A 24,183-nucleotide genomic window follows, 5' to 3' on the forward strand; every position below is an offset into this window, starting at 1 on the left:
GCTACCTAATTAATATTAATGAGCTAAGCCAGTGCGGCGTAGGATTGGCTCTGCGGCAGCACCGGAAGTGTTGCGTCACTGCATGTGGGTGTGGGAGCAACTTTAGGAAACAAAGTGTCCATCGCTTCACACTTAAACTTCTCCTCAGTCCTCTGTCGGCTTGATATTTTCGAAAAAGAAAACCCACAGAGATCAGAAGACTTTCACATCACTGACTTGGTAAGTGCGAAAGCTTTTCACGACGTAAAACTCTTCAAAAGGGGATGTTAACTGTTTATTTAATTAAGATTTGCATTTTGGCGTAGTGTATGCACGTATAAATATTCAATGTGTAACACTGACCTCATATGCATCTTACATATGTTGCGTATACTGTATATAGTGTAGTTAGTGATAATGATGTGTGTTTAGTGATAAACAGCTGTTGTGTATCAGAACACACACGTGGCTCAATCCTAGATCAGATCTAGCATCTCAATATAACTGTGACCTGAATCTGATCTAAAAGGAAACGGGGAAAGTTAGTTTTTAAAGTAATGCATTACAATATTGCATTACTCCCTAAAAAAGTAACTAATTGCCTTAGTTACTTTTTATGGAAAGTAATGCGTTACTTTTGAGTTTCTTTTTAAATCTGGGCAGGGCTTGCTTGCTTGTTTTTAATATAAAAAAGTTATTTTGCAAATGTAAAAACCCTTTCACACCAAAACTGAAATGAATCCGCCTCAGGCTGAAGGAAATGTAGATTCATGTCTGTACAGTAGAGGTCACAGCTCAAACTAATCGCATGAAGAATATGAGAAGGAGAAGAAAGTTCAACACTATTCAGCAATAACTAAAATGAAACACATATGTAATTTTTGCTTACATTGGTTAATAAAATGGGATTACATGCATAAATTATATTTTTAAGTAACTGGCGTTACGTATTTGAAAAAGCAACTCAAGTATTTCCTTCTAAATTAAAAGTAATGCATTACTTTACTACTTACTTTAAAAAAAGTAATCTGATTACTTAACTTGTTGCTTGTAATGAGAAGACGTTAGCTGGGAATTTACCAGCCTCACCTGGGGACATGCACTGCTTCACTCCCAGATCAGGTTACCTGTCAGGAATGTCTGGTTTGGGATCTTTTCCCTTCTTAATGATCAAATTTCCATTCTTTTTTTGCTTAACTGGGGAAATACTGTAAGTAGCGTGTAAGACATATATGTTTGTGACTCAGAATTGATCTATTCTTTGAATCGATTTACCATCATCACAATGGTATTCTGAATTTGACACCCTTTGTAAAAGTTCGACTGAAGTTTGAGACTTGTTATCATTTTTCTCCCCTCACGTCATTCCAAACCTGTTATTTCTTTCTTCCTTTTTTCCAAAATATCCATGTTTTTTCCATGCAATTAATTTCATCAATGATGTTTTGGACCGTAATATTGAATGTCGCTTGCATGAAACTTGAGACATGTCTTAATGCACCATATTTGAATGTCTACAAATTTGAGAGCGCTTTTTAAAGCATTTTTTTTTTTATATTGACTTGAATATCAGTCAGTTTCACATGCAAACCTGTCATATAATTTAAGAAGACTTTGAATATACTGCACAAGTGTGTATTTTATGAGCTTTCCAGCCCTGTTCACTTTCATTGCATGCAAAGCGAAATAACATTCTGCAAATTTGTGATTTTTGTTGCATGGAAAAACATTTGATAACATGAGAGTGAGAAATGTTTGTTTAAATAATTCCTTAAATCTGTCCTGAGAAGAATTTTCCACAAATCTCAGATCATTTAAATGGGCTTATCGGTCTTTTCTGCCTGTTCTAGAGAAAGCAAATTAAATTAACATAGACTCAAGTCAAGTGTGTGTGTGTGTGTGTGTGTGTGTGTTTTTAAGTAGGGTCTTGGCAGGGTTGGGAATCAAGGGTCACATGACAGGATGCTAAGAGCACATGAGCACCAGCTGATGGTTATTAGATGAACCTGATGTTAAATCTTATGGTCCACATCCTTCAGAAAGCCCAACAATTGCCTTTATATAAGCTGTCAGTGGGACTGGAGTGAGTGTGAATGACAAAAATCACTCTGATGCTTTGATATGAGTCGTTTATGTCGAGTTCTTTATGGCACATTGGACTGATTTAATTTAGCATATCTCCATTGGTCAGGATGAAATCTTAAGACTAGTATAATTTTCATCACTATTGCTATGTCTTAGACATGCTATTTTATGTGGAAGCTTGTTTACACCATGGGAAAATAAATAAATAAAGATAATTATCACTCTTTCTCACAATTTTGAAATTTTCTTGCTATGCTGAGTTTATACCCCACAATTTAGGCTTATGAAAATAGAAAATTATAGAATCAGAATTGCAAGATATAAGCTCTCAAATTCTGAGAAAAAAAAGTCATTAAGATTTTTTCATTATATTAAAGCATTAAATTATTATTATTATTATTATTATTATTAAGAAAGACATGGAAGCTTATTTGCATAACGCAATGAAAAAAATGACTTTCTGAATTGATATGAACACAGTTCAGAAGAAAAGTCTGCATTGTGAAATACAAAGTCACAATTACTTTTTTTATTGTTTTTATTCGGGCAGAAACAAGCTTGAATTTTGTTCTCGCAATTGCAAATGTAGATCTCGCAATTCGGACTTTTCTGCTCACAAATATGAGTTTGCGAGTTAACATCTCACAATTTGGACTTTTATTTCAGTTCATATCTTGCCATTTTGTTTCTCAGAATTGAAAGAAATTGCAATAAACTTTATCTTGCAAATCTATTAAGAGCAGTCAGAATTGTGAGATCAAAAGTTGCAATTACCTTTATTTTCATTTTTGTGACAAAAAGAACAATTGTGAGATCAGCTGTGTTTTTGTTTGTTTTTATTCAGTTTATTAAGGTGCATTTGCATTTTTTATATGTGTGTGTGTGTGTGTGTGTGTATATGTATGTGTATATATGTGTGTATATGTATATAACATATACAAATAATACATATATTTGTATTTAACAAATTTACTGTCAATACAGTTGCTGCATCCATTGCACCTGCTTTCTTTTCTCACTGACACGCTCTCAGCTCCAAAATCCAGCCTTTCCCAACTCCTTATGACTTTATGGTGTCATAAAAATGATCTTTGACATGACTTCAACGCACTAGTATCTACAGACCACAGACTCTTTTCTGGCTAGAGAGAAAGAGACTATCCTAGATTAAAATTCAGCATGCTCAAGTTTTTGTTGTTGGTGTTTTTTGTAGCATGCATCATTCATGCATCACTGAACAGTTATAGCTAAAATGTGAATATCCAAGAGGCCAAAGAAATGCTCTTCTTGTTACATTTCTCACATCAGGTCAAAGGTTATGAGGTTTTTTAGGTCTGCATAGCAGTTAGGTCTTTCACACATACAGCTTGAGAAGAGGGAAGCGGACGAAGAAAAAAGTCAGCTTGTCAGAGCTTGACTGTCTGGTGTGAAATGCAGAAGCACTCTTGAATCCGCTAGTGCTGGCGTGCCGCCCAGGGTGGTGCTCTGCTGGGAATGTTTGATAAAAGCCTACGTCTTCATCAGGGCTGTTTTGGTTGGACGGGAAGCTGAACTCAAAGTTCAGGCATTTCGGTGAGCTCTTGCACAAGGCCGGTGATTGTTGAAGCACATTTCGCTGGATGTGTCTGACTGAAATGAAGGCATCAGCCGGTCTTCAGAAGTTCACGTAGTGTCAAATGACCATCAGATGATACAGCCAAACACTCGCCGCTTGTGTCTGACACTGGGATTGTGTTCATGCTTATATAGCACATAAAGACGAGGTTGTTTTTGCAAATCGGTGCACTTTCCAGAAATTTTAAACTCTCTTTCTGAGCATCTAATTTCTTGTAATTTTCCTGTAGATGTAATAAGCTTAATTATTTATGGGAAAACACAAACACAAAAGAAAAAGTCACATTTAGGAGTTGCATGTCTTGAAATGATCCTTTTACAATAAGAGTCTTATAGTTGAGCAGATTTCAGTGTAATTGTTTACAAGCACTGCACAATTTAGAAGGTCAGCTGCTTAAAAACCATGCAAAACAGGTTCCAATAGTGATAAGCCAATGCATTGGCCAATATTAGTCTATTTTGAGGTTATATGAGGCATTGGTTTTATATACCTGGATAGATCTTCTCATTAGTTTTCTCATTTATCTCAGTTGCTTGGCTGGTGCATTCATTTTGCGATAGCGGTTTCTCTCTGTCGGACGTGGTAATTTCAGACAGATTTTTTAGTGAAATAAGTAAATACTGTGTTAAATTATTTAAATTCACCACATTTAAGTGCATATTATTTGCTTCCATTGAATTATTTAACTTCATGCATGCATTTATTTGATCAATAAACAGTAAAAATAATTACAATTTAAAATAGCTCTTCTCTTTGTGAATATATTGTAAAATGTAATTTATTTCTGTGATCAAAGCTGTATTTTCAGCATCATTACTCCAGTCTTCAGTGTCACATGATCTTCAGAAATCATAATAATATACTGATTTCCTGCTCAAGAAACATTTCTGATTATTATCAATGTTGAACACAGTTGTGCTGCTTCATATCTTTGTGGAAACTGTGATAGATTTTATTTTTCAGGATTCACAGATGAATAGAAAGCTCAAACAAAGCAGCATTTTTTGAAATAGAAATCATCTGTAACATTATAAATGTCTTTAACTGTCACTTCTAATCAATTGATTGCATCATTCTTTCCGACCCCAAATGTTTCAACAGTATCCGTATCTGCATCAGCAATGGAAAATCATATTTTAGATGACCACTAGACATGCTCATATGCTGTTAGTTTGTTACATGCATTTCTGTTAATAGTTTGTGATCCTTTAGTTACATATCATGAAAACTAGAAGTTTTGCTGTGTGTAAGATAGCAGCAGTGTGCAAATCTTCTAGATAAACAGTTTCACTGAACGTTTCCTCCAGACACACCATAATGAAGTGACTGATTTCATCTGTGATAAACACTGAAATGCATTCTGGGTAATCTTGTCGCTGAGACCAAAGCAGTCAGTGGTAAGATTTACTGCAATACTTGTAACTCTGTTGACTCTAGTTCAGCTGCAAAGTTAGTAAAACTGTTATTAAAATAGCTGTCAGGCCTGGGGTGATGCATGCGGTCTGTCTTGTATGTATAAATAAATATTATATATGTAAAATGATTTCTGAAGGATCATGTGACACTGAAGACTTCAGCTTTGCATCACAAAAATAAATAGCATCTTAACATATATTCACAAAGAAAACAGTTATTTTAAATTGTAGTGATATTTTACTATGTTTTGATAAAAAAATGCGGGTATAGTGTGTGTGAGTGAATTATTTGATCCCCTGCTGATTTTGTACGTTTGCCCACTGAATATTAATGGTAGGTTTATTTGAACAGTGAGAGACAGAATAACAACAAAAAAATCCAGAAAAACACATTTCAAAAAAGTTATAAATTGATTTGCGTTTTGAGTCAAAACATGACTTAGTACTTGGAGGCAAAACCCTTGTTGGCAATCACAGAGGTCAGATGTTTCTTGTAGTTGATCACCAGGTTTGCACACATCTCAGGAGAGATTTTGTCCCACTCCTCTTTGCAGATCCTCTCCAAGTCATTAAGGTTTCAAAGCTGACGTTTGGCAACTGGAACCTTTAACTCCCTGCACAGATTTTCTATGGGATTAAGGTCTGGAGACTGGTTAGGCCACTTCAGGACGTTAATGTGCTTCTTCTTGAGCCACTCCTTTGCTGCCTTGGCCGTGTGTTTTGGATCATTGTCATGCTGGAATACCCCTCCACGACCCATTTTCAATGCCCTGGTTGGCTTCAATGCCCTGGCCCTGGTCCCCGTCCATCGTCCCTTCGATGCGGTGCAGTTGTCCTGTCCCCTTACCAGAAAAACACCCCAAAGCATAATTTTTCCACCTCCATGTTTGATGGTGGGGATGATGTTCTTGGGGTCATAGGCAGCATTCCTCCTCCTCCAAACACTGAGAGTTGATACTAAAGAGCTGTATTTTGGTGTCATCTGATCACAACGCTTTCACCCAGTTCTCCTCTGAATCATTGGCCTGTACATGTGCTTTCTTGAGCAGGGGGACCTTGCGGGCGCTGCAGGATTTCAGTCCTTCACGGCGTAGTGTGTTACCAATTGTTTTCTTGGTGACTATGGTCCCAGCTGCCTTGAGATCATTGACAAGATCCTCCCGTGTTCTGGGCTCATTCCTCATCGTTCTCACGATCATTGAAACGTCACGAGGTGAGATCTTGCATGGAGCCCCAGTCCGAGGGAGATTGACAGTTATTTTGTGTTTCTTCCCACCAACTGTTGTCACCTTGTCACCAAGCTGCTTGGCGAGAGTCTTATAGCCCATTCCAGCCTTGTGTAGGTCTACAATCTTGTCCCTGACATCCTTGGACAGCTCTTTGGTCTTGGCCAAGGTGAAAAGTTTGGAATCTGATTGATTGATTGCTTCTGTGGACAGGTGTCTTTTATACACAAACTGAGATTAGGAGCACTCCCTTTAAGAGAGTGCTCCTGTCCTAAGACAAGAACGCATTTTGGTCTTAGGTTTTAGGACAACTTTTATGTATTATTTTATATATATGTATTACACACACACACACACACATATGTATATGGAGATGAACTCAAGAAAAGTCTCTGGATCGATCCGGGTGCTTGGGTCGATCCCAGACGTTAAGCTGCTTATGGTCAGGATGGTGTTTAGCACTGCCGCGTGACCGAATGTGGCCGTTTGATCGAGTTTTATGCTCTTTCTGCAGTCATATGATCAGCTTTAATATGGTCTGAGAACCCAGCCATCAACAGATGCTTTCCTCTCCCTGATTCTGAGAACGTGTCAAGACAAGATTTGTATGAAGACATGATGAAATCATAGTGCAGGTTTAGAAGCGCTCCTACTATAGCCTACATTTGAGTTAAACTTGCACATAACTTCATCTGAGAAAGGAAGAGTCTTCTTGTGAGATGTGTTGTCGAAACTTACTGTAATTTTCAGGACTTAAAACTTCCTTTTGCATTACTTTGTGAGACCAGATTACAATACGTTGATTTATTAATATGAAAGCATAAACAAAAACTAAAAGAAACATGGTGCCGACTTAACAAGCTCTTGTCACAGAATGTCTTAAAATAATACTTCAGCACCAAGCATTGCAATATTTTACTGACAGATAAAAGTAGAGCATGACAACATTTGAAAGCCTACAATGACTGATAATGATTGTCTCTAGTGCAACCTCTGAGTTAAATATTATAGGTTATCAAACACTTAATTTTTAACTGATGAATGTCTCTGTATTGTAGTCTTAAGCTACAGTGAAAAGAAACTTGAGTTGACAAATGTGAGTGGAAATAAAAGCCATTGTGTCGATGCATTCAAGTATGAAAGCTGCTTTTTCTTTTTCTTCTTTTTGTTTCCTGTTACTGAATCAGCACTGTTGCATCAATGCAAAAGCCTGTCTGTCTTCATTTTAACCGAAATGCTTTTAAAAAATGATGGATTGTGTGTTGATGGGTTCATGTTGGTCATGTTAATTATCCTGCCATGCTATGGAAGTTAATTTGTGAAAAAAAGTTTCATGTCGACTTGTACTTCTTGAGTTACTGTTAGTGTTTTGTTTGTATGAGTTCGCAAATGTTTGTCAGAAAATATAAAATATTATAAAACAAAAATATTCATCATTACTTGAAACAAAATAAACTAGCTGAAATAAAATATAAGATCAAAAACTTTAACTTGCCAAGACAGCATTTCTCATTTTTGTTTAGATTAAGTACTAAAATAAACTAAAAACTGTTTAGACATATAAAAAACTACTACAAAAACAAGATTACTACAATTTTAAAATTAAAATGAAAAGCATGTAAATTTGTTTCCGTCACAGGATTTTTAAAGAAAGAAAAAGAAATGTAATAATGAATCAATAAAAGTTATTTGAAGCTTTTTTCTAACAATTCGAGATTTTTATTGCAATTCTGAGTTTATTTCTTGCCATTCTGTTTTTTTCATCTCAATTCCAAGTTTATATCTCACAATTAGTCATTTTATGCCATTGAGTAAAAATAAAAAGGCAATTGCTTTTTATCTTCCAAGTCTTTTTATCTCAATTAGTATCTCACAATTCAGACTTTTTATAAACTTTATTTTTGTTAGAACTGTGAGATAAAAAAAATTACTTTTAGTTTTATATTCCATGGCCAAAAACAGCAGAATTGTGTGAGAGAAACTAATTTCAGAGAGAGAGAGAGAAATGGGAATTGCGAGATATAAACTCGGAATTACAAGAAAAAAAAGTCAGAATTGTTTGTTTATTTTTTGGAATTTTAACTCTTTTTTTTTTTTTTTTTTTTTTTTTTTTTTTTTTTTTTTTTTTTTTTTTTTTTTTCCTTTCTTAGAATTGCATGAAAAAAAGTCACCCCTCCACCCCGTTGGTGGAAACAAGCTTCTGTAGAGATCAGAAATGATAAAAATCAAATCAAAACACTATAATAGTATATCATTGGCACTAAGATAACAGTGCTTTGTGTTTGTTCATCACAGGTCCTCGTTCAGCTCTCAGTATGTCCGATGGGGACTATGATTACCTCATCAAGTTCCTGGCGCTGGGGGACTCTGGGGTGGGAAAGACCAGCTTCCTATATCAGTACACAGACGGCAAATTCAACTCCAAATTCATCACCACAGTGGGAATAGACTTCCGAGAAAAACGAGTGGTGAGTGTTTTTAATACTGGCACTAAAATGACAAGTTGATTTGATATTTTCCATTCAGCAGAAATCTATGCATTGGTTTTTATATGTTGACATTTGAAACCGTTTATTAATGAGTGTTCAACTGTGCTGGAGTATTTATAGTGCTATGCTAGGGTGCTGTTCTCACAGTCTCCTTGGTTCAGATGTTTCCTGCTTGATTTGTAATGGAGGTTTATTGTTGTGGAGTCCCGCTCGGGGTTTACCGGACTGTAAAATCCCATGCTCCTGTTTAGCTTAGTTTGTAACTGAACATGGAAGGTCAAGAGCAGTCATTCATGTGTAGATCGCAGCCTCAGATGCTGGGAGATATACACGCATTCATCTGAACACGGTCATGAATACTGGATGCAGGAAAAACACATGCAGGACGCTGCGTCCCTGCGAAAGCAAACAGACACGCACAGGGTAATTATGCTTTTCCTGAATGCTATTGGATGCCTAAGGCTGTTTAATTTGTTGGGAACGTGCTTCAGCAAGAGACAGTCGACGTAAAGCACATAATACACACCTTACAATACCATAGATAGATAGATGGACAGATATTCAGACAGACGGAGAGATAGATGGATAGATATTCAGATAGACAGACAGACGGATGGATGGATAGACAGACAGACTGATAGATGGATGGATGGATAGATATTCAGATAGACAGACAGACGGATAGACAGACAGACAGACAAACAGATATTCAGATATCTATTCAGACAGATAGATATTTAGATAGATAGTCAAATACTTTTTATAGTGTATAATGTTTTGCTAATAAAATGTTTGCATATTTGCAGATCAATACATATTGAATATGTGAAATGTTTCTTATTAATTAGAATAATTATTAAATAATAAACATGATTTACTGATCAGTATTATTTACTTATAATACTTCAGTATATTAAAAATCAAGTGCTTTTGTACTTATTGCAATATTTGTCAAATTCATACAATTTGATGTGTGCTTATACTGTCACTGGAGCAATATTTTACTTTCACTCAGTTTCTTGATATGTGTACTTCAACACTACTTGTCTGAGTACTGTATACTAATAACAGTTCCCATGGTAACAAAAACTGACTGAACATTTGCTTTGACGAAACTGCATTGGCAGGTAGAGTTACGGAAGTGTGTTTGTACGTGTATGTGTTTTAGGGGAAAGATGAATGCAGGATCATATGGCCTTACAGGGCAGGGATCCCTCCTTAAGAACAAACACTTGAGCACTTAAGACATCAAACAAACGATTTAGAGCTACACAATCAAGAGTCGCAGCGCTAATGAGACTCTTCCTGCTATCAGTCATCAAGTGTGCGTTACGCAGCTGTGTTTGACTGTGTGAAAAGTAAATTCAGGTTTCCTGGAACTGCATACCAAATCACCTTAGCAACTGCATAGCAACACCCTGGCAACCGCCACAAAAGTGTAGCATTGTGGCGGCACGTTTTGCATGGGCAAACCTCACGCTGCCTGCAGAGAATGACAGGATATTTATTACACTCTAATGCAGTGTATAGAGTCTCAGAAATGTCTGCTTCTGTCTTGTAAGGTGTACAAATCCAGCGGTCCTGATGGGACGGTCGGGAGAGGACAGAGGATTCACATCCAGCTGTGGGACACGGCCGGTCAGGAGAGGTCAGACGCAGACCAGCACTGCTTTATATAATAGTGCTGTCAAACAATTAATCACAATTAATTGCATCCAAAAATGTTGTTATTGTTTACATAATGTGTGTATGTATGTATAAATACATATGCATGCATGTATATATTTAAGAACTTCATTTGAACAACTTTAAAGGTGATTTTCTCAATATTTAGATTTTTTTGCACCCTCAGATTCCAGATTTTCAAATAGTTGCATCTCAGCCTAATATTATCCTATCATAACAAACCATACATCAATGGAAAGATTATTTATTCAGCTTTCAGATGATGTAGAAATATCAATTTCGAAAAATTAACACTTAAGACTGGTTTTGTGATCCAGGGTCACATATATACATGTAAATATTTTCAAAATATATACTGTATGTGTGTGTATTTATACATGCACAATAAATATACACAGCACACACACATATATTACGTAAACAAACGTTTCTTTTGGATGTGATTAATCGTTTGACAGCACTGCTTTTATAACATGCTGATATGAGTCTGAGAGGTTTCGTGTAATGGTTTTCCTCTGTTTTCTCCTCTGAATGCAGGTTTCGGAGTTTGACCACAGCGTTCTTCAGGGACGCCATGGGCTTCCTGTTGCTCTTTGACCTCACTAACGAGCAGAGCTTCCTTAACGTGCGGAACTGGATGAGTAAGTCCAAGTGTGCACACTGCAGATCTACGTTTGTTTTAATACAATTAACTATTCATTATTAGTGTTTCTCTGTTTCCACATTTAATGAGCATCTACTTTCAATTTCTTCAGAAATTACGTGTTTGTTTGTTCTTGGCACAAATTTTCCTCCCACAAATTATTTTTGTATTCATGTTATTTTTACCAATCCGATTAGAGTGGTTGCCCTAATAATAATAATAATTATAATTATTATTTTTTATATTATTTATATTACATCTTATTTTTAACTAGCCTATCGGTATTGGTTATTTAACGGTTGCCTATCTATTACTACTAGAACTAAAAATGAAAATAATTTTAATATGCATTTGTTTATTAATTTTATCTTTACCTAGCAGCTTAGAGTATTTGTCCAAGTAATACTAATACTAATAATCTTTAGTTATTTTTTATTTAATATTATTTGTAATTAATTTTTATTTTTAACTAGCAGCTTGGAGTGGTTGATGATAATAATAATAATAATAATAATAATAATAATAATAACTGTTTAAAAAAAATGAATATGAATTTTTATTAATGATGTTTTTTAACTATCAACTTGGTTATAATGTGGTTGCCCATATTACAATAATAATAATTCTTTTTATATTATTTATATTACATTTTATTTTTAACTAGCAGGTTACCTATCATCTTCTACTAATACTACTAGAACTAAAGCTAAATGAAAATATTTTTAATATGTATTTTTTTTATTATTAATTTAATCTTTACCTAGCAGTTTAGAGTATTTGTCCAACTACTATTACTAATAATAATCTTTACTTATTTTTAACTTAATATTATTTGTAATTATTTTTTTATTTATGTGGTTGCCTAATCTACTACAAAAAGTATTATTATTATTTTAATTAATTAAATTTTTACCTAGCAGCTTGGAGTGATTGCCCAAATACTTCAACTACTACTAATAATACATGAAATATTTAATATTATTTTTATTAATTTTATGTGTAACTAGCAGTTTAGAGTGGTTGTCTATCTAAAAAAATTATAATAATAATTATTATTTTTTTTCAATAAATTTAATAAAGTTTTTACCAAGCAGTTTGGAGTGGTTGCCCAGCTAAAAAATAATATTAACAACAACAAAATAAATAATAAATTATTATTATTATTAATAGACTACTCTGAGCTGCTTGTTACATTATCATGAATATTTTTTTAAATAATAATATTTAATGGTGAATTACTGTGATGTCTCGTGCAGGTCAGCTGCAGACACATGCATACTGCGAGAATCCAGACGTCGTCTTGTGCGGAAACAAATCAGACCTGGAGGACCAGCGTGCGGTGAAAACGGAGAACGCACGAGAACTGGCCGAGAAATACGGGTGAGAAACCAGACTCGTCCTGTTTCTGTGTGTGACCTCGACTGCCTCAAATCAATGCACTTCAGGACAGAAATACCTCACTATGTACAATTAATCACAAATTGCGATTACGATTATGGATGCCACGATTACATAATCCTTCAAAGCCGCGATTACAAAAATAAATAAACAATTAAAAATGCCCACTTGCATTATTCTGTGTGCTTAAGAGGTGTTTGCAGCGCGGGGTTTACCAAACTCAAACACACTGGATAAAATGCATTTAGTCTAACTGATAGTTGTTGTGACTCTGTTGTGCATGATAGATATGTTAAACTCCAAACGTGTCAAAAACGGAACAAAATAGCGGTATTCGTTTGAACTGCGTGCCGCACTGACCTTTTATCCGCTCGCCTCAAAAGAAAACAGCGCAGCGCGTGCTTAGAGCCAATGCGTTTATTACAGTAACCAGTCGCGATCACGCGCTAAACAACGCTGTGGCATCCAGTAAGAAGCACTCGAGTTCAGCGCAGAGTTCTCCAGAACAAATCACGTCTCTAATTTAAACTAGTTTATTAAAGAAAAATAAATCGGAGCTGTTATTCTCATCAACACTGAAGACGTTTCAATCCACAAATCACTCACATTTACCATAGTTTTACTGTAGTAACACTAACGGTAACAATGGTGGCAAAGTAGGATATTCATATTGAGCATTATTATATTATACTATATATGTTAAAGGAGTAATAATTACATTATTTTATTTATTACTCTATCAGTTGATGTGGATTTGTAATTGACTGAATGTCTTTAGGCTACTGTTTTCAATGCAAACACCATATAGTTAGGCTACTATTTTTTTACCATGGTAATAATGTGCTGTATGTTTGGTTATGTATAAAAGCTGAGGCTGTTACAGTTTTCACATGTGTGTGTGTGTGTATATATATATATATATATATATATATATATATATATATATATATATATATATATATATATATATATATATATATATATATATATATATATATATATATATATATATATATATATATATATATATATATATATATATATATGGGGTGGTGATGGCGCAGTGGATAAGACACATGCCTTTGGTGTGAGAGACCCGGGTTCGAATCCACTGTGAGACACCAATGTGTCCCTGAGCAAGACACTTAACCCCTAGTTGCTCCAGAGGCGTGACATATATAGCAGTTGTAAGTCGCTTTGGATAAAAGCGTCAGCTAAATGAATAAATGTAAATATATATTTTATAAAAAATATGGCATGCAGCTTCAAACAATGGCATAAATCTGTTCAAAATAATCGTTATTAATAATCGCAATTACAATCTCAAGGGAATAATCAACAATTATGATTTTTGTCACAATCGTGCAGCCCTACAAAGAGCTTCTTACATGTTAGTTGTGATATAAAAACAGAGATGCAAACAATTAAAAACTTATTTTAAAGACATTTGCTTTACATGCTCATTTGTAGTTACTTTAAGGTATTTTTATATATTTTTTTTATTACCTTGTATGTCCAAAACTGTCATTTTTAAAAAATCTTGTTGCAACATTTTATAAAAATCAAGATTGAATATATTTGGTCAAAATCCTATGTTTTAAAAGATGAAGTGCTATGCAGGCTATTTAAGACAATATTGACTGATTAGACGGCCTAAAATGCTAAATGTTTGCTCTCTCTCTTCACCATTCCCACATCTCAGACATCAAATATATAAAATATTACCCTTTTAGACATAGATTTGGAAGAAAATACTATACAAAACTTATTGAAACAACCAGTTCTTTATTTACCCTTGCAAGACCCCCCCCCCCCCCCCCCCCCCCCCCCCCCCCCCTCATAAAAACACTTTCTCATTGGATCTAAGCAAATCTTATAGGGGACCTATTTTGATCTCAAAAAGGTGAGTTGTCACTGAAAGATGAGGAGTAAAATATATCAGTATATTTACACGAAACATGGTTTGTGTGATAGAGTTGTAGGTCACACTTTATATTAGGTGGCCTTAACTACTATGTACTTGCAGCAAACAAATAAGTACAATGTATTGTGGTCATATTGTATTTCAAATCACTTTTGGTGCTATAGAGGTGGGATACGGGTAAGGTTAGGGGCAGGTTTGGTTAAGGTGTAAGAGATGGGTCAACAGTGTTGACAGAAATTAATTATAGATGTATGATATTTTCAAAAATATAAGTACAATGTAAAAACATGTACACAATTAATGCATTGTATCAAATGATTAATTTCAGTGCAAGTATATGGTTGTTAAGGCCACCTAATATAAAGAGGGACCGAGTTGTAGTGTCACATGTGAGGTGATTGGCTGGTGTGTGTTTGAGTCGTTTCTAGGTGCGGGCGACTCGGAGGATGTTTGTTTTTAGGGCCGTGTCTGTAGAGTGTTTGCCTAAGATGAGGGCCGCTCTCGTTAAATGTGACCCGTTCAGATGGCGGTATACCGAAAGGCTAATATTGACTGTGTTCATGTGAGTCTTCAGTTTAGACAAGCACTCACGTCTTTAGAGAAGGTTTCTGTCTCTCAGTATGATTACATGACGATTATCTGCTCGAATCATATGCATTGCATGGGAATTATGCGAATGGTGCTCCTGTAAAGTAGATCGACTGTTAGAATATTTGTTGACTTTTTATTTTACTGTCAGTAATGTTGACTGCGTGTTCAGCGTTCAGTGAGTACTATCCAGGCCTTTGAGTACTAAATGAAATGTATCAATGCAAGTGTTGGAGTAGTGGTTTGTGCTCTAATTCACTTTATTTTTTGTCTTTTCGCAGTGTCCCGTACTTCGAGACGAGTGCTGCGAACGGCGAGAACGTGAGTCATGCCGTGGAGGTTCTGCTGGATCTGATCATGAAGCGCATGGAGAGATGTGTGGACAAATCCTGGATCCCCGACGGGACGGTTCGTACCAACGGCCACAGCACCAGCAGCCTGGCTGAGCCACGTGACGCCGAGCAGAGCAAGTGTGGCTGCTAATGCCGTAAGAATCCTTCCAGCCGAGGCTCTCTGATCCTCTTCATTAGCACTAGTACACATCACGGTTGAGTTGAGCGGATCACGAGGATCAGAGACCCTTAAAGCTGGGGACGCCACATCCTCACTTGGTTTTTTCTCAGAATGGATGGACTAAAGCCTCCTAGATTCAATTCTTCACGTTTTGAGAGCACTTTACACCAAATCCTGCGTTCAGAAGCCTTAATGCGTCAGATTCGATGTGTTTCAAGGGCTCGACTCCTCTCACTGTGTGTTTCACTGTTAGTGCACATCTGCTGTTAAAACTAGACGTGCATCAGTGCATTTCTCTGATCCTGACACAGTTTTGTGTTGATTTTCTAAATGAAAACCCCACATTCAATCACTGAAAATCTGAAAAAGAAATGCATGTTAAAATATATATTTATATAATGCACAACCTGTATCGCTTTTTCAAAAAATACAAAAATTGAGAAAAGCATCATATGGACTTGAAATGGTGTGATGTATATATGACTCTGGACCACAAACCCAGTCATAAGGGTCAATTTTGTGAAATTGAGATTTATACATAATCTGAAAGTGGAATAAATAAGCTTTCCATTGATGTATGGTTTGTTAGGATCGGACAATATTTAAAAATCTGGAATCTGAGGGAGCAAAAAAATCTAAATATGGAGAAAACTTTAAAGTTGTTCAAATGAAGTCCTTAGCAATGCATATTACTAATTAAAAATTCAGTTTTGATATATTTACAGTAGGAAATTTACAAAATATCTTCATGGAACATGATCTTTATTTAATATCCTAATGATTTTCGGCATAAAAGAGAAATGTATAATTTTGACCCATACAATATATTGTTAGCTATTGCTACAAATATACCTGTGCTGCTTATAACTGCTTTTGTGCTCCAGGGTCTCACACACACACACACACGTTTACTTGGCTATCTAAATGGGTTCATCCCATAGGCGTAATGGTTTTTATACTGTACAAACTGTGTGTGCTATTGCCCTACACCTAAACTTAGCCCTCACAGGAGACTTTCTGCATTTTTACAATTTCAATTTTTTTTGTTTAGTTTATTTTAAACCCGTTTTACAAATGAGGACGTCCCCAAAGGGAGGTTTTTGGAGATTTTGTCAGGTTTACCTCACTTTTGGGTACAAAATATGGTTAAGTAGGCGGCACACACACACACATGTTGGTTTTTGTGGTTTATGGGGACTCTCCATAGGCGTAATGGTTTTTATACTGAACAAACTGTGTGTGCTATTGCCCTACACCAACCCTACACCTAAACTTAGCCCTCACAGGAGACTTTCTGCATTTTTAGATTTTCAAAAAAACACCATTTAGTAATGATGAGAGAATTGTAATTCTTTTGCTGATCTGTTCCTGTATATAATTTGTGCTGTTGTCCCTCTCTAGTGGACTGCTGAAGCACTCCCCATCAGTCTTAACAAGTTTTAACACTTTTAAATGTGTTACTATGTTATCTGTAGTCATGTAGATGTCAGAGACCAATTAAATAAGTATTTAGCTGTTACTATATTCATGTGTAGGTTAGTGGTTGATTTGTATTGTACATTTGTGTAGACATTCAGCAGCTGGTGTTGGTTGTGGTTTTTCTGTATTTCTGGTCACTGGTTCATGTAGATTTCCTGCCATTTCATTTAATCACGGGATTTGGTATGAGGTTTAGATGAAATATCCACATCTATACTGTAAATTGTGGTCATATTTCTCAAAAATGGTTGCAAAATGCCAGTAGATGCGTTCATTTCCTCTTCTTTACAGTCCCTTCATTTCATAAAAATGAAAAGCAAACGAATTCTGAGTGAATGTTTGTAATCTGTGGACATTTCGGTTTGGTTTACAGAATCATTTCCAAAGCGCTTTATTCTACTGTAGTGCCTGTAACACTGTATCATTGCCAAACACTGTCTTTTGTGCCAAATACTGAAACTCTATTTGAAAAAAATAAATATATTTTATTATTTATTATGATGTTGTCATATGCACTTCTTAATTTGTGTTGAAATACTGCTAATCTGCAGGCATGTCTGATGAAATGTGAAATTGCAGCACAGACTCACAAATTACCCCGTCTGTGTGGTGCATGATTGCATAACGCATCAGTTTCCTCACAAAGAGCTTCTGTTCTCAGTTCAGCAATGCGCTTACAATCTTTATCTGTCTGTAGAAAGACCACTATCACCTCCATCTGAGAAAAAACATTGCTGCTTCCTCTGTTTATTTGATTAATAATGTATTTATATAGTTCTTTTTAATTAAAGAACTGAAACATGTAAATAAATGCGTTAACCAAAGTAAATTACAAAACTCACAATCATTACTGACAATTTGTAGAACAATTTAATAATTGCATTTTCTCAACACTGGTCAGAATCATAGACACCGAATACGGCATATGCATCTATTTTACAGATTATTTGGACTGATTTCAGTACATTGCAATGAATATGCTGAAAATATTATAAATTTTAGTGTACAAAAAAGCATGCTGAGTTTAAAATGAGGTTCTAAATGGGATTTATCTATACGAGCTGCGCCCCCTGGCGGAGACAGAAAAACCTGAAAAAAAAGATTATTCCAATCAAGATATTTCTGCATGTTTATATCAACTTTGTTTTTGTTTGGCAGTTCTTATCAGTGAAGTTCAGTTCCAGAAAGACACTCTCACTTGCCTTTTAGACAAGAAGTATTTTACACTGCTTGCAGAAACTGGTCTTTTTGTTTTCACACTCAAGCCCTTATATTAAAAAAATCTTACACTTTAAATGGATCAAACAGTGTAATAATATTTTACCTCTGTGACTTCCATTCACATTGTTTATGTATGTTTTGGAGAATAGTAGAGACAGTATAAGGACTACATTTATAGCACTTTTTTTGTCCTTTATGGAGCTTGGCAGATTTGGTCGGTGTGGTAATTTATTCATGTGTTCAATCTTTCAAATATTCCTTTAACATCTCTGTGTCATGATGTCTGCATGCATATTATAAAGACACTGAAGGCAACAGTGCTCAGATAATTTATTTTAATAAAACAGAAATTACAAGCAAATAATAAATATGAACATAGTAATCACAGTATGAGCACAGTAATCTTATTTTATTTTATTACGTAGCACCATGTACATTAATAATTATAAAAATTACAGAATTAAAATCACGTTAAGCATCTAACCTATACATAAAACCGATTAAATTAATTTTTTTTTAATTGTAAAACAAGAAAATGATCTTTTTCAATAGATGACTAATCGACTAAAACAAAAGTTCCTGAAGTGTCGTCGCACACACTCTTCGATGCTGATGTAACTTGATGTTCCACCTCAACACCTTTAATAAACAAAAGTCTTAAAATCATTTCGCAATCAATATGTACCATATTTACTTAGTCATTAGTCTTTGTAATTATTTCAAGTCTCATCCTACATTTTTTCTCTATTAAAATTCTGAAATATGTAACATTACAGAAGTAAAATTGCGAACGGGATGTTATGCTGACTTCAATCAGAGCGAGATTCCATCACCTATATGAAAGCGACTCATAATGTCAGCCTTACCCTCGAGATCATCTTTGAGCTGTTGAGCCACTGTCCTCAGTTCCTTCACAACATGCGGAAACTCTTCCTCAATCTCCTCAAAATGTTGTAATGACAGGGAGAAAAGGTGGCAGCCAGTCAGAGCAGAAACTGTGGCCAGCTGCCTTCCACCAAACAAGAAGCTGATCTCTGCAGAAACGCACACCGTCTTAAAACACTGAGCATGAGGCTGGTATTGTTACTGATGTTTCAAAGATCTTCTCAGTGACCACCATTTGGTTAGAACCACAGACCTTGGTATCTCTCAATAATAAGATCACCTTTTAACTAATCATTGGCTCTGGGTCCAAATTGACCTACTTCCCTTCTGTACAGTAGGAGAAAAGAGTTGTATGTCTGAAATAATAGTATTAAAATATAAATATATATAGACTTGTCATAGCACTTGCATATTATTGCTCTTTTGTTGGTTTTGATTGCTTCTATTGTCATCATTTGTACGTCGCTTTGAATAAAAGCATCTGCTAAATGACTAAATATAAATGTACATATATAAAACTACCCAAATGACCAACAAGTTTCAGAAAGAAACTGTTGCACGCATACGGTGGACACCGATGATCATCATCATATTTGATTTTTTTCCACACAACAATCTAATATTGTTCTGTTATCTCTTTCAGACAAAACCATCCCTAAACAGTCACTTTAGATTTTATTAAACGGTTCAAGACCAGAACTGGAATGTGGACCAGGCTAAACTTCTCATCTGAATCATGCTACAGCAGGTTTCTCATACATCACCTCCAAAGTGGTCTCCATCGAACATCTCCATTTGGAAAAATTGGTTCTTCACGAGCACACATCCATGCTCGATGAAGAACATGTTGTCAGCTTTAGCGCCCTCATGAATGATGATGTCTTCTGCTTGGAATAACTCGTAATCCAGCTTCACCAAGATTGCTTCGGTGAATTCTCTGTCATGCTTTATGAACATGGAGCCTTTGCTCAGCAGGTTGGGACACATATCAGCCATAATATCCTTTGAAAGAGAAAACATAGCACTATTGAAATGAGTTGTATATAAAAACTGATTATTTTGTGCTAACTCTGTCTTTTTAAACAAGACATTGTGATTGGCTCCAGTGTAAGAGTGACACTGAGGTACGTCTATGTTACCTGCACTGACCTTTGCTTATTTCTATGTTCATATGAATGAATTAAAAACCTTTCTCAGCCGTTTTGACACCAGATCAAGGATGTTCTTCTTGTCATACTGCCACTTGTACTGGGCAGTGGTGCGTTGGCGCAGAGCCCTGGGCAGCTTCTTGAACATTTTGGAGGATTGCAGCTGGCTGATCTGTAATATTTATATGGCATGCTTTTAATACATGTATTTATTTGTTGAATACATTTCAGCTTTACTTTTAAATGCTTAAAAAAAATCACTTGAGAGCACCTTTTTCTTGTATTCATTGCCAGTCGCAGACATGCTCCCGACTGTTGAGATCAAGCAGGCCATAAGAGCAAAGCCCATTATAAATCCAACCACCATGCTCACAACAGACGTCCACCGTTCTGCGATACCTGAAATCATTTTATCTCATTGTAAACTACATTTTTGCATCTTATTCAGAGGTGTTTGCTCATGCAAAACCTGATGCCACAATGCTAAAGTACCAGGCCATCTGTTGCTATTTTCTTTTCATCTGGCATATGAAAAATTGTAAGTTTGGTCACTTCAGAGTTTAATACTTTGGGCCACAGGTTTTGAAAAAACCCTAATCTTGATAGTAAAAATGGTAGCAAATGCCACAATTAAAGTTATTTTTCGGCACCAAAAAACAACAAACAATCTTTTCTCAAAATTGTTGAATGTCGAAAGAATGTGTGATGTACGTGTTGGTGATTGAATAGATTTAGTTGAAATCCAGGCCAGTTGAGAGAAAGCTCTGAAGGAAGAATAGGAGTATTTTTCCCCGATCGTGGTATTCTGCAAAACATAAAAGAAAATAGGAACAAATGTTAAGCATCACATCAATAAATGCCTACATACGCCATACAAATTGAAACATACCTTGATATTCTCTTGCATGACCCAGCAGTCGTCGGGAAACTCCTCCAGTAGAGATATGAAGTACTGAATACACGTGTTCCAGTGCCAAACGAGGATTATCAACATGAACATGAAAAAAATCCTGAAAAACTTCTTGGCTTCTTCAAGCTGGATGTCAGAGACCTAGAATGACCGATAACACAAACAACATCAGATCAGAAAGTCTCATTACTGTAAGGGTGTAAAAAAAAATACCACCTGATGCTTGTTGGTTCATTGGAAAAATGTGAGAAACTGCTACAAAAAAATGATACTTACTGTATTGAACTATGAGATTGTCAACTAGAGTGAAGTCAAAAATCCTTTCACTGAATATTTAAGTATCTTTGAAAATCACACTGTCATTGTTTTAAAACTATTTTAGGCTGTATGAGGCTCTTGAGTTGCTGTAGGATCAGTTTTTGATATTTATGTAGAGTTTTTTAGATCATTGGTTTGGTTTCAAGGATTCCTTAAATCATCATATTTTCAGAAAAAAAGTCATTTGTATAACTTTCAGCCTGAAAAAAACATTTTTTTTATTCCGTTGTCAAGTCAATTTTAGTTATAGCACTTTATATTGTACATCGCTCTAATAATACTATCTTAAATTCCATGTCATAAGATCTTTTTCTTACTTTTCCCCCAGTGGGCAAAGGCAACTGGCAGGGTGGAAAAAAAACAAAAAACAGTATCGCTATTGATAATTTCCTGCATAAACATGACCGTGAGTGAATCTGAAACTTACACTTTCCAATTCGAAGCAGAATCTCAGAAGCTTCGGCATACGGAGTAAACGGATCAAACTGAAAATCCTGGCAAACATGAGTATCCTCACCAGCTTCGAAGCCATCAGTGCATCAGTGTCAGCGTGACAATAGTGCTCCTGTGACAAATTAGACATGCTTTCATTGTGAGAAGTTAAATAAAGCATCTTTACAATTTGATCAGAGTGAGCGATATTAACTTTATTAATAAACTTACCACAATAATAATGATAATGTCAACCGGAAAGGCAGCCACCATATCAGGAGCAAACCAACTTTTGAAATAATCGTTTCTTATTAATTTTGGATCCAGGATGGCCTAGACAGAAACAAGACTGTGTTTTATACATTTTTAAGAGTCAGCAATATTTTAGAAAGGGAAAGCACTAAATAACTCATATTACACTATAAAAAAGATGATGAGGACACGTACCTGACCGTCGTCACTGAATATACCCATCTGAAAATTAAGGCCAACATCGAGGCAAAACATGACGTCTGAGAATACATTGAAGGTCACCCAGTATTCGTGAGAGCTACCTATCATATGCTCAGAAAATGCCATGTCTAGAGGAATCGTTATAAGGTTCACGAATGTTAAGATCACCATAAACATGAGATAGTAATGCCTGTAAGACAAAAGCAAAAGCATTTTTACAGATCACTGTGATAAAACACTGACATACATGCTCCACATGGTATTTATTTGTGATAATGCAAATAGTACATGCATATGGTAATCATTTAGAAGCCTACCACATATAAAAGTATCATTAGTAGCAATTGTAACACTTGACCAGTATTTATATACATTATAAACATTTATTTACATTATTTCAAGTCTAACATTTTAAATTTTTTCGTAACATTTTACATTATTTACATTTAAATTGAATTAAATTATTAAAAAATACAAACGTAACATGTATTTAAATTGCAATTGTATTATTATAAAAAAACTATTTGTTCAGTGTTAGCGTTATGCTATGAATGCTAACTGATAAAAACAGACGGTTTTTTGACAGCCTATCAAGAACAAGACCACACTTCTAATTAGCATATATGCTAAATAATCTGAAAGTGATTGAGTTTTATTAAGAAGTTGTGACACGGTACTAGTTTACATTAGGAGGACTAGTTGAGTCTGTGTTATTATTTAACGTTAGTTATTAATGTTACCTGAGGCGACTCCGGGGGTGAATCACCCATCTGTAGGTTTCAACCTCCGTTTCTTCATTTTCTACGGCTTGCCATACATTTTCACTACCTTCAGGATACACCGTTAACGTCAGCTTTCCTTTTAGGACATCTTTAAGGCCCGAAAAGCGTGTTTTTCCCGGATCACTCGAGCTATTTCCACTCATCTCGCCTGAGCGACTCATGACCGCAGAGACGGTTATTTCGTTATATTCGTTATTTATATTCAAATGTTTGCGATTCTTCGCGTGACCGTTGAGCGGTTTTAACTAATTAGCGTATTTTGTAACTCTTAACTTCTTTTGTTCATTTGATTGATTTGACTGGACCGATTAAAATGTTGCTGTATTTATGAAGACGTTGTAAAGACATGAAACTATAATAGTTAACTATAATAACAGGTTTCACTCATTTAACCACATAGACACGTAAGTAAAATGTCGATTTAAAAAAAAAATTATATTTATTTATTTATATGAATTATCCTAGGCCTAATGTGTTTATTATTGTGTTTTTTAAAAGTTATTTTTAAAGTTTTAATAAAACAAATTGTATGGAGTTTGACCCCTTAGCCCATAGACACACACACACACACACATACATGTTGGTTTTTGTGGTTTATGGGGACTCTCCATAGGCTTAATGGTTTTTATACTGAACAAACTGTGTGTGCTATTGCCCTACACCAACCCTACACCTAAACTTAGCCCTCACAGGAGACTTTGTGCATTTTTAGATTTTCAAAAAAACACCATTTAGTATGTTTTTTAAGCCTTTTGAATTACAGGGACATAGGCAGTGTCCTCATAAACCACCTTCATATTGTAATACCTCTGTCATACCCATGTCATTATACAAATTTGTGTCCTCATAAACCACATAAACATGCACACAAACACACACACACACACACACACACACACACACACACACACACACACATGCACACACACACACACACACACACACACACACACACACACACACACACACACTCATGTAGGTCTATCAGATCCAC

General features: G+C 35.4%; 2 protein-coding genes across 3 annotated transcripts; one reads left to right on the forward strand and one right to left on the reverse strand.

Moving 5' to 3' along the window:
• Positions 1–77: 77 nt before the first annotated feature.
• rab27a (RAB27A, member RAS oncogene family) lies at positions 78–20,563 on the forward strand. 2 transcript variants are annotated; one of them, XM_079374620.1, is made up of 7 exons: positions 78–219; positions 8,616–8,788; positions 10,372–10,457; positions 11,033–11,136; positions 12,395–12,518; positions 15,330–15,535; positions 19,790–20,563. In XM_079374620.1, the coding sequence occupies exons 2-6, from the start codon at positions 8,636–8,638 to the stop codon at positions 15,529–15,531; spliced, it is 669 nt and encodes a 222-aa protein (XP_079230746.1). In that variant the 5' UTR covers positions 78–219; positions 8,616–8,635; the 3' UTR covers positions 15,532–15,535; positions 19,790–20,563. The 2 variants fall into 2 exon arrangements, with proteins under 2 accessions (XP_079230746.1, XP_079230745.1); XM_079374619.1 differs by lacking the exon at positions 19,790–20,563 and having other exon boundaries at positions 97–219; positions 15,330–17,865.
• On the reverse strand, positions 18,575–23,490 carry LOC306843252 (potassium/sodium hyperpolarization-activated cyclic nucleotide-gated channel 1-like). Its single transcript, XM_079374618.1, has 11 exons — positions 23,148–23,490; positions 22,402–22,597; positions 22,186–22,287; positions 21,950–22,087; positions 21,184–21,345; positions 21,006–21,099; positions 20,566–20,693; positions 20,335–20,466; positions 19,911–20,148; positions 19,128–19,295; positions 18,575–18,900 (listed from the first exon to the last, which is right to left on the reverse strand). The coding sequence occupies exons 1-11, from the start codon at positions 23,348–23,350 to the stop codon at positions 18,818–18,820; spliced, it is 1,644 nt and encodes a 547-aa protein (XP_079230744.1). The 5' UTR covers positions 23,351–23,490; the 3' UTR covers positions 18,575–18,817.
• Between the last annotated feature and the right edge of the window lie 693 nt (positions 23,491–24,183).

The sequence above is a fragment of the Barbus barbus genome (assembly GCF_936440315.1).
Source record: "Barbus barbus genome assembly, chromosome: 23".
Classification (NCBI taxonomy): Eukaryota; Metazoa; Chordata; class Actinopteri; order Cypriniformes; family Cyprinidae; genus Barbus; species Barbus barbus.